This window comes from Tachypleus tridentatus, chromosome 7, assembly GCF_004210375.1.
Source record: "Tachypleus tridentatus isolate NWPU-2018 chromosome 7, ASM421037v1, whole genome shotgun sequence".
Classification (NCBI taxonomy): Eukaryota; Metazoa; Arthropoda; class Merostomata; order Xiphosura; family Limulidae; genus Tachypleus; species Tachypleus tridentatus.
In genome coordinates this window covers 169,007,557-169,019,579 of record NC_134831.1, presented here as the reverse complement: position 1 = coordinate 169,019,579, position 12,023 = coordinate 169,007,557, and the positions used below count along the sequence as shown (strand labels likewise).

General features: G+C 34.9%; 1 protein-coding gene across 2 annotated transcripts; it reads left to right on the top strand.

Annotated features, from left to right (window-relative positions):
* The first annotated feature begins 1,792 nt into the window (after positions 1-1,792).
* Positions 1,793-8,335, top strand: LOC143257184 (uncharacterized). 2 transcript variants are annotated; one of them, XM_076515548.1, is made up of 3 exons: positions 1,793-2,073; positions 2,896-2,993; positions 6,070-8,335. In XM_076515548.1, exon 3 carries the CDS (start codon positions 6,500-6,502, stop codon positions 6,836-6,838), a length of 339 nt encoding a protein of 112 aa, XP_076371663.1. In that variant the 5' UTR covers positions 1,793-2,073; positions 2,896-2,993; positions 6,070-6,499; the 3' UTR covers positions 6,839-8,335. The 2 variants fall into 2 exon arrangements, with proteins under 2 accessions (XP_076371663.1, XP_076371662.1); XM_076515547.1 differs by having other exon boundaries at positions 6,032-8,335.
* The last annotated feature ends 3,688 nt before the right edge of the window (positions 8,336-12,023 follow it).

The window sequence follows — 12,023 nt, the reverse complement described above, 5'->3', positions numbered from 1 at the left end:
TATTATTTGAAAACGTACAGTTATTAGAATACATTTCATATCAATAATATGAATGAATTCACATTTACAACTTATTTCGCATTTATTATGAAACATACAGTGAAAATGCATCTACAATGTCGTAGTTTCAGAGCAAAGCTACATAACTGGTTATAAGAGCTCTGTTCACTGCAGTGAATCGAGCTCAGGATTCTGACACTGTGAGTTCGTAGAATTACTACTAATTCATCGTTGGACAATATGTCTAACCAAATAGCACGAAAAAAAAACGCGCGATACTTAGTTAATCTGTGCTATTGTGAACAGAGTTATTGTTTTTTAAAAGTCGTCTGATCAAAATAGTCCAGTCTGGACTCAATGGTACTTCCGACTTACAGTTAAAAAATGAACTTGCTCATATAATTTCTTTCCTATTCAAATAATTTACTTAGTGAACATGATAATTCTCTATACAAGCTATGAAACTATATTGAATCGTCACGAACAACATGATTTCTCGTATTTATAACGTACTCTCATTTCTACAAATTATATGAAATTTCTAGATGATTATATGATCATAACTTTTCGTGTACAATAGTATTACTTTTATGAATTTCTAAATCTATCGTCATCACTCATGATTAACAGCTTCCTCTCGCAAACAATTACATCATAATATAAAAAAATTAAGCTTACAAATATGTATATAAGAAATGTGTGCGGGCTTGACCTGGCCAGGTAGTTAAGGCACTCGACTCGCATTCCAAGGGTAACGGGTTTTAATCTCCACTACACTAAACATGCTCTACCTTTTAGCCGTGGGGGCGTTATAATGTTCGCTCAATCCTACTATTCGTTAGTAAAAGAGTAGCCCAAGAGTTGGCGGTGAGTGGTGATGACTAGCTGCCTTCCCTCTAGTCTTACACTGCTAAATTATGGACAACTAGCGCAGATAACCCTCGAGTAGCTTTGGGCGAAATTTGAAAAATTGTTCTCCGAGCATATTGAGCAAATCTCAACCAAAATTTATATATAAACACTATGAATTAGGTGGATTGTCCTAAGAGGGCTCAATGTTTATCTTAATCCCATTTTTAGTTTGTAAAGCCTATTAGTTAATTACTCACACCATATTTGAGTCAATCTCAAACATTCTTGGCAGGCTGACTTTTTAAACAATACATGATTGCTGTTAAACTTACATTGTTTTAATCAAGTTTGAACATTCCTTGTCAGCTGACGGCAATTTCAGCTCGTCATAAATAATCGGCAATCAAACCAAGATTAACCTTGCTCCAGAACTATATTTGAAATATTATAAAGCTTAAATTCAAAAAAGGTTGTAAGACTCTTAATCCACAACTTTTTTTTTTTTTTTTTTACTATTTAGGACATAAAGTCCCTCAGTGGGTTAGCGGTACGATAACAAACACTAAAATCAAGGATTCGAGTCTCCGCGGAGAACAGAACACAAATAGCCCATTGTATAGCATTTTGCTAAAACAATAACACACTCAAATATAAAATTGTTATCTCAAGACGGCTGGTATGGGTATTAAAACTTTTATTAAAATAAAGTCTTACTGCTGAGTCATTGGGAGGGAATCATATAAAAATATATAATGCTCAATCATATATTTTTGCGACATTTTAACTGTATATTTTGCGTTCCAATAAAAATATATATTATTAGAGAAATATGTTTCTTCAGTAAAATAATTATAACAAACATTTATAAGAATTCGAAACCAAATGTCTTGTGATAAAATTGCAGCAACTAATCTTGTTATTTCCTGTGCCTGAAGTTGGCAAGAAACAGACAGTAACAGTTCATCAAAGTCAACTATAAATCGCAAGTCGTAACTGATTTTTATAATTAATAAAATATAACTATGTAATAAATTTGAATAATTAGGTGGGCGTGATATTTTCTAAGCTAATCTGTCACATTACGGAATAAGCAATATCATAATAATAGCAGACTCGGAAAACACTTGTGATCAAATTGTTATATTTATTGTAACAGTACTTTATTAAATGCCAAATGTCTAAAATAGTACGAAATAAGCTTAAGCGGATACAGCGAAATCTGTAAGTTATACGTTCACTTTTCTTAGGCTAAACATTAGTTAAGTCTTTATTAAGTACGTCCTATGTTTGATAAAATAACCGTAACTTACGTACGTTTTTTGTTTCAGTTTAGTTAGGGCTAAACGTTACCATACTTAATACTTCCTACTTGTACAACCTAAAGTTAAACTATTCTTGCATACTTTGATATACGTTTACTGTGTTGAACAAAATGTCTATTAAAGTTTATTGACACTCGCTTTCTTGTTTATATCTGTTGAAATGAAGTGAACGTGCGTGCACATTTATATAGGTGGGGACGCATTTTCAGGACAAACTGGAACTGGGTATTACTATAAATTATAGTATAACAGACTCGCAAAATATTTTCAATCAAATTATTATATTTATTGCAACGGCTTTCCTTAAATTACAGAGTTTCTAAAATAATACGAAATAATTCCTATCGAACACAGAGAAATATATAACCTACAGGGTAGCCCGTAAGTCCCTACCCATCCATATGTTATTATGTAATATTCAATTGCGCATGTATTATAAATTTGTTTCTTTTTTTCAGAGAAATATGGCCGATGTAAGCCCATTTACACTTCAAGAGCGTATTGTGACAAATACGTGGGTACATGAGCGCAGTGAGAATGAGGGACAGCACACAGATACACTGAATACATAAGATATAAGGATGGGTAGGAACTTACGGGCCACCCTGTATACTTGATTTAAGCCTAACATTAGTTTAGTAAGCCTTTATTCAATGAGTTTGTTTGTTTAGAATTAACCACAAATCTACACAATGGGCTTTTTCTGCTCTGCTCACCACAGGTATCGAAACCCGGATTTTAGCGGTGTGAGTCCCGCAGACGTATCGCTGTACCACTGGGGCTTTTAAGTATTAAATGAGACCTATATTCGATAAAGAGGTAAGTTAACACTAACATGTTTTTTTTTGTTTGTGTTTTTTGCTTTAACTAAGTAAGTACTATCAATAAATACGACCTAGACTATATTAAGAACTTTGATAAGCTTTTAATATGTTATTGTACAAAATGTATAGTTGAGTATATTTACATCTGTTGAACTGAAGTGAGCGCGTATGCGCATTTCAATAGTAAGATGCGGGCACATTTTCAGAACACACAAAAACTGAGTAGGATTGTAGTAGACGTTTGTGTGCGTGTGGTTTTTATAGCAGAGCCACAGCGGACTATGGTGTGCTTAACTAGGGGGATATTATAATAGACTAGCAGAAACCCGCAAAATATTTGAGATCAATTTAATTTTTTTATTGCAACAGTACTTTTTCATTATGGGGTTTCTGGAATAACACGAAATAATTTTAATCGCATAGGGGGAAATCTATGTTATAACTCCACATTTCTTGGAACTAACATTAGTTAAGCCTATATTTGATGGAGAAAAATTGACTCTGTAACCTGTGTACGTTTTTTGTTTTAATTGGGTCAAAATTTTATTGTACATTAATACTATCAATAAATAAACCTATAATGATATCCTATTACCTAACATTAGACTTTTAAAAAAATTTGATAATCTTTTAATATTTTGTTGTACAAAATATCCCCAATGTATGTCGACATTCCCCTTTTGTTTACATCCTTTGATAGAAGTGAGTGCGCACGCGCACTAGGATAGTAAGTTGCGCGCGTATTTTCAGGACAGACAAAAAATTGAATATATTATGATAGATTGGATTAGCCGCAAACTTCCTAGACCAGTTATTACCTGATGCAATAACAATTCTAGGAGATAGATGATCTGATATTATAGACTACCATCAAACTGATACTGAGTGCCTTACCAAAGCTGCAAAACAAACAACATTCAAACAAAATCGATACGCTAATCACAATAAATCGAAACCTCACCCCCAAATCGTAAATACGATAAAAAACACCGTTAACTAAGAATATGATACATCAATACAAAAGACTCATACTCACAAACAAACACACAAACGAAATAAAGCAATTAAAACAAGATAATTGGGTTTTTTTCATTGAATGATTCTCTCCTCCCAGTGGCACAAAGGTATATCTGTGGACTTACAACACTAGAAACGGGTTTTGATACCTGTGATGGGCAGAGCACAGATAGCCCACTGTGTAGATTTGTGCTTAATTAGAAACAAAAAATAAATCTCATTGAATGAACACAAAGACCGTTAAAACTTTTGATTACTTCTGAAATGATTTGGTCTGGCATCTGAGGATTGCGGGTTCGAATCCCCGCTCCACCAAACATGCTCGTTATTTCAGCCGTAAAGGCGTTACAATGTGACGGTTAGCCCCACTATTGGTTGGTAAAAGAGTAGCTCAAGAGTTGGTGACGGGTAGTAATGACTACTTGCCTGCAAAATTAAAGATACTTAAAGCAGAGAGCCTTGATGTAGCTTTGAACAATATCCAAAATAAACAAACTGAAGCAATTAACAAATAATCAAACTAAGTAAAAAATATATCCAGTCTTTGATCTTGAAAATAAAATAGCATAAACAAAAACTTTTAAAAAACAGTTGTTGTTTATGATGACGAGACACTTACTTGAAATAAAATTATATTCTAAATATGGCCGGTATTAAAACTTTAATTAAAATAAAATACAGGACAATGTTTCGACCTTCTTAAGTCATCTTCAGGTTAACAAAAAGAATTCGCAACTGACTGTTGCTAACACATGTCTTAGGAACGAGAGTATAAACGGGTACGGGATTGTAGGAGGCGTTGCAGTTAGATGTTAGGTTATTAATTAGTTAGTTATCACGATTAGATTCCATCTAGGAACATACGGCCGCAATCGCTTGCGGATTCTTCAACAAGTATTTAAGTGAGTAGGTTGTTAGCCCACTGCACCGAGCCGTCCCTAATTTAGCAGTGTAAGACTAGAGGGAAGACAGCTAGTCATCACCACCCACCGCCAACTCTTGGGCTACTCTTTTACCAACGAATAGTGGGATTAACCGTAACATATATAACGCCTCCACGTCTGGGAGGGCGAGCATGTTTGGCGCGACGCGGGCGCGAACCCGCGACCCTCGGATTACGCGTCGCACGCCTTACGCGCTTGGCCATGCCAGGCCTAGGTTATTAATTACTATAGGTATAAAGGTATTTCTTTATATTGGTTAACTTTAGTTGTTGTATAAGTTGAGTATCTTTAATTTTGCGTTTGTTTATATTTGTTTCCCTACTTAGTATCTGGATATTTTCTATTGTCATGTTGCGTTTATTTGATTTGCAGTGTTCAAAAATGTGTGAAGGTGTTTGTGTGTGTGTGTGTGTGTGTGTGTGTGTATTATTTGAATCTAGTTTCCATTTTTCTGCTTGTTTTTCCAATATAGAAGTCGTGGTAGCTGTTGCATTGTATTTTATAAATAATGTTGGTGTTAAGTTTGTCAGTGTAGTTTTTACATAATACAGATTTTAGTTTTCTATCTGCGTTTTAATAAATTTAGTGTTTACTAGAATGTTGTGTTTTGTTGTAAGTTTTTCCAAATGTTGGATATTTTTCGCTAATATCGGGAATTTATGGTATGCTTTCTGTTATAAAAAAACTGGTAAAAATGAGAACTGTATTAATAACACTGTTGGAATAAAACAAAAGAGACAATTCTTAAAAATCAGAAGTAATTTGTTATCCATGGTATGTTAATGGCATTGTTAATGAAAGCAGAAAATTGTTAAAGTTAGAATAATCCGTTATTCGTAGTATGTTAACAACATTGTTAAAAATTAGAAGTAATCTGTTATCCATACTATGTTAACAACATTGTTAAAATTAGAAATAAAGTGTTATCCATGGTATGTTAACAACATTGTTAAAAATTAGAACTAATCTGTTATCCATAGTATGTTAACAACATTTTTAAAAATTAAAAGTAATCTGTTATCCATAGTATGTTAACAACATTGTTAAAAATTAGAAGTGATCTGTTATTCAGCTTGGAATTCTGGAAAGGCTACAGAACGCATGTCTCAGGATCATTACAGGTTGCACCAAATCAACTTCAGTGCCAGTACTCCATCATCTCATTGTATTCTCAAGTATCAAGGACAGGCAAACATCACAAAAAGCCGTAATGTATGCCAAAGCTTGGTAAAATCCAAGACATGGACTTCACATCCTTACAAGAAAGTACTCTTTCACTGCTGATCCATCTAACCAACAAAGACGTTTTTTACGCCGCACAAGACTTGAAGTATCACCTAAGTCTCATCTAAAGAGGGAGTTGTGGCTTGAAGTAGCTGCACTGGCTTTCAAGAAGACCTGCAATTCATATTCCCTTTCCAGCCAACCTCCATAGCTTTGGTCAGAAGATGAATGGCTGTGTCAACCTGAAGTGATAGTCAAGTTCAACAGAGATTGTAGAGAGTGGCCTCAAGGTGCAGCTGAAGCGGCATGCAAGGAAATGTTCCAGGAATTTGGCCAGAAGGGAAATCTCATTATTGCAACAGACGGCTCTTTCACACCAAGGATCATGAAAGCAGATTGGGTATTTGCTGCGTTTCTGGATCGGACACTCATAACTGAGAAGTCTGGAGTATGCACCCTGTGCACAAATAGCACCAGGATGAAGTTTGAGGCTGTCAAGCAAGCTCTTGGATGGCTTGTCCGAGAAAACCCTGATGTCACCACAGTTGTGTTTGCCACCGACTCCATGGTGCGGAGAATCCAGAGTGGCTGGTTACCTGATGGGAGAAGAGAAGCTGCACCTTATCTCCATAATAAATCTCCTACCTTTGTGTAAGTCCCAGGCCGTGCTGGTGTCAAGTACAATAAAAAGGCTGACCACCTTGCAGCAGCAGCAGAACCAACACACCAGATGTCACTCTTTCCTCAAGATATAACACTCTTGTGCCAGAAATCAGCACGTCAGAGTATCAGAGAGTCTCTTATGTACTCAGAAAAGGAAGATAGAATTCTCAGCCTTAGGACCCCTTTTGGTATTTCTCGTGGCAGCCACAACAAAGGCCCAGACAGATGCCACAGGAATCAACTGATCACCGGCAACATTAGCAGAAGCACACTTGATCTCCTATTGACCAGAAGGGTCAAGGCAGAGAGGATTTGTGACCGCTGGACACACTCTCTGAGATGCCGACCGGCCAACCCAAGTAATCAAGTTAATGACATTGTCAATAATTACAGAAGATTGTTAAAAATTAGAAGCAATCTATTAACCACAGTATGTTAACAACATTGTTAAAAATTAAAAGTAATCTGTTAGCGACGGTATGTTAACAACATTGTTAGAATGGGATATACTTTACTGAATTAGTATCATAATTTTTACAACAAAATTTTAAAATAAAATATTTCATATGTGAAAAAGATGGTGAAACCACTGAAATGCTAATGACAATTACTTTTTATATATACACATATAAATTAAGGGTTTAGTAACACGAATATTTGGAACCACTTTTTAAGGCTAGAATGCTTCAAAACTTTGTTTCTTTGGAACACAACAGTTACTTCTCCGAAGAAAAGATCATATTATTGGTTTAATCGTACAAAAAACTTTTGGTATTTTTGTTTTTCCAAAGAACGGATGGAGTGGGCCCGGCATGGCCAAGCGTGTTAAGGCGTGCGACTCGTAATCTGAGGGTCGCAGGTCCGCATCCCCGTCTCGCCAAACATGCTCGCCCTTTCAGCCGTGGGGGCATTATAATGTGACGGTCAATCCCATTTTTCGTTGGTAAAAAGAGTAGCCCAAGAGTTGGCGGTGGGTGGTGATGACTAGCTGCCTTCCCTCTAGTCTTACACTGCTAAATTAGGGACGGCTAGCACAGATAGCCCTCGAGTAGCTTTGTGCGAAATTCAAAAAACAAAAAAAACAAGCAAACGGATGGAGTGTTTTCTCTTAGCTACCTTTACACTTGACACACAAATATTTAGTCACCCTTCCGTTACTTCCGAGAGTTGTGTGTGTTTTCCTTGTAACAAAGCCACATCTGGCTATCTGCTGAGCCCATAGAGGGGAATCGAACCTCTGATTTTACCGTTGTAAATCCGTAGACTTACCGCTGTATCGGCGGAGGACTCTCCCGAGGGTTAAGTAGTAGAGGTGACAACAGAAGATAAATGACTGTTATATGAACGTCCATAATAATAGAACAAAGGGTTAAGAATACCTCAAAACGCTCCAGCTCTATACCTGGGTGATGAAAACTTCTATATACATAAAAATGACAGCATCAAAAGTCCCCCCTGTACTCCCCAGTATTATAAAAAAAGTTCTTTTATAACCTTTTGTCTTTGTTTTCGTTTTTATGTTAAGTCTGTTTTAATATTATTTACTCGGAAAAGAAAAGAAAACCTATGCACGCGCATTCATATTATTTGTTTGCGGTATTCTTCGGTATATCATGAAGTATTCTCAGTATTTTTACACCTGTATCCTTACGTTGTGTTGAAGTCAGGTTTATTTGTTTTTCTGTTTCATGTGCCGCTTTCAAATAGAAAAAAAAATCCGTTTGGAATATAGTTTTAATACTTATTTCAGAAATGTAAATTACAATTTAGAGATTTGGTTTTTAAAGTAGAAAAAAATGGAGAAAATGTCATTTATTTTTTTAATGATATATATATATATATATATATATATATATATATATATATTCATTTAAACAAACATCTAATTATGTGACTAGTCTAATTTGATCTAACCTCACAAAAACTGACGAAATATTGCAAAATAAAAAAAGTTTCTTTTCATTTCTCCAAAGTTTAACTTATAATTCTGAAATTAGCATTAAAAATACATCTCTTATATTCATAAATATATTTGAACACGGTGCATGAAATATATGAGATCCGATGTCAGCTTCAGACTTACACTGTATACTTGTTTTAATCTGATACATGATATTTCAGACTTACACTGTATACTTGTTTTAATCTGATACATGATATTTCAGCCTTACACTGTATACTTGTTTTAATCTGATACATGATATTTCAGACTAACACTGTATACTTGTTTTAATCTGATACATGATATTTCAGACTTACACTGTATACTTGTTTTAATCTGATACATGATATTTCAGACTTACACTGTATACTTGTTTTAATCTGATATATGATATTTCAGACTTACACTGTATACTTGTTTTAATCTGATACATGATATTTCAGACTTACACTGTATACTTGTTTTAATCTGATACATGATATTTCAGACTTACACTGTATACTTGTTTTAATCTGATATATGATATTTCAGACTTACACTGTATACTTGTTTTAATCTGATACATGATATTTCAGACTTACACTGTATACTTGTTTTAATCTGATACATGATATTTCAGACTTACACTGTATACTTGTTTTAATCTGATACATGATATTATAAAATTTCATGGAAACAAAGAAAAAAATCTTTGCTTTCTATTACTTGATGAAAAAATGATAATAAATGGGGAGGGGTAGTCAGGCGGTGTATTGGACTGACTGGATTTTATCACTACATCCTTTGAGCCGCTGCTACTTTCAACTTCCAAGGGTCCCCTGGTGGAAAAGCGGTAAGTCTACGGATATACAACGATAAAATCAGTGTTCGACTTCACTTGGTGGACACAGCAGACACTACAAACGCACAAACGTCCGAAGTTTTAAGTTCACAGTGAAATTCAATTGATTTGACAACGAACATGTATACTAATTAATATATTTCAATGTCAGTTGAAACTGTCCACATCAACGTGGATTGATCTCTGCTCATAATCATTCTAGTTTAGGGTGGTATCTTTCGAACACGTCTTTGGATGTTCCAGTAAACTGTGGCGCTGTCGTTTTTAGGGAAACATGGCGGCATTTGTTAAAGAGGACAGCCAACATTCTAAAAACCATCATTAAAGGTTTGATATTGCCTGAATCAAAGCTCCGATTTAATTGGCTGAGAGCGTTGACACACCACACTAACTAACGAATCAGAGACTGATTTCTTATGACCTTGCTAATATGATAGCAGATTGGTGCAATACTTTAATGAAAATAGAAAAATAAATCAATGATAGTCGTTTTTCATTAGGGTCGGTCTGGTAAAAACAAGACAATATTTTTTCTGGGCCTTATAACCAACAAAAAATCCATTTTATTTCACTTTCTTCTGGAGTCTCTATTGTACCGTTAATTCTCCAGTTTTCATAACCTTTACTCTCCATTTGACATCAGACTTGAACAAATAAATCCACAGTATTTCATGCAAATATTTATAAAGTAACATAAGGTTCACTTTTATGCGTATAAGGCTATGTTTTCAACACATGCTATAATGGTGTAATAAAACATGTTAGATATAGAAACAAAATACAGAGATAAGTGTGAGATAGTTATTACTAAATCATCCATTTGCTTTCATTTGCAATGAGTTTCGCTCTCTTGTAAAGTCCTCCAGTGGCTCAGCATTAAGGGGACTTATACCCCTAAAAATCGGGTTTCGATACTCATGGTGAGCCCAGCACAAATAGCTCATTGTGTAGTTTTGCACTTCACAACAAATTCTCATTTAAATAGAAAATAATAATTGTTTCCTGTGTCTTTCTTTGAAGTATTTTTTCAGCAGTTTTTTTATTTATTTTACCCATACCTGGAAAGTTGGGAAACTACCGAACACGATCTTCACTTTTAGCTGTGGAAGGATTTTAGAAGTGACAGTCACCCCTATTATTCCGTTCAGAAAGATCCGGAAAAAGCCCTTGCGGCAGAAGAGCCTGTCTTTAACGTCACCAGCAGTTAAAGATTAGAGACAGCTATGTCTAATCCTGGAGGATTCCTATTATTTAATTCGATCGTTAATGTTCCACAGTTCTACAGTTTTGTCTTGTTTTCCGGGAAAATTCTGTAAAATGTGACAAGTATGTGACTTTTCTGGTACAGGAACAGGAGGTGTGGGGTTTATTGGGCAGGTGTTCCAAATCATTTATTAACAAGAGGCTACGTGAAACATATACCGGTAACTAAACATTATTATTACTGTTTAGGTATTTTTAAAGACAGTGAAATTGTGCAGGTGGAAGACATTTTAGCAAATCCAGATAATGGTATTATATTTAAAAAAATCACACACACATATATACAGGGTGAGCCAAAAGTAGGTGGACAGCATTTGGAATAGGTTTATGTATCGGTTATATTAATGCAATTGTATATTATAACTACGTTGCAACTATATTATTTGTGTTATATAATTACAATTGTATAATTACATTTGTTTTAATTTAATCTGTTTTCTTTTTTTTTTAGATTGTTAATAGAACCCATAATGTCAAATACTTTAAATACAGATAAAAGAATATGGGTGTTAAAAGAGTATTGGAAATCTCAAAATACTGAAACCGTAAGGAGAAAGTGGGTTGAAACATTTGATACTCCAGCTCCAAAAAGACAAACCATTTACCGTATCCGTGACAAATTCGACGCCACTGGCTCAATACTTAATGCTGCTAAAACTGGTCGACCCAAAACAGTCTGTACAGAGAATAATAAGCAACGTGTTGCCGATGCATTTGTTCAAAGTCCAAACAAATCCACCAGAAGAGCTTCTATGGAATTGAACATACCACAAACCTCTATTAGGCGAATTATAACGCAAATTGGGTTGAAACCCTATCGACCACAACTAATTCATGGCTTATTGGAGGATGATCCAGACAGGCGACTGCAATTTAGTGAAATTATGCTGAACAAGATTGAAGAAAACCCAGGAATTTTAGATAACATTGTGTGGAGTGATGAAGCTTCTTTTAAATTATCCGGTCATGTCAATAGACATAATTGTGTTTACTGGTATAGTGAGAACATGCATTTAACATTAGAACAACAGCTAAATCAGCCTGGTGTCAATGTTTTGGGTGGTATTTCAAGTTTTGGTGTTTATGGACCATTTTTTTTGGACGGAACAATTACAGGAGATAAGTATCTCG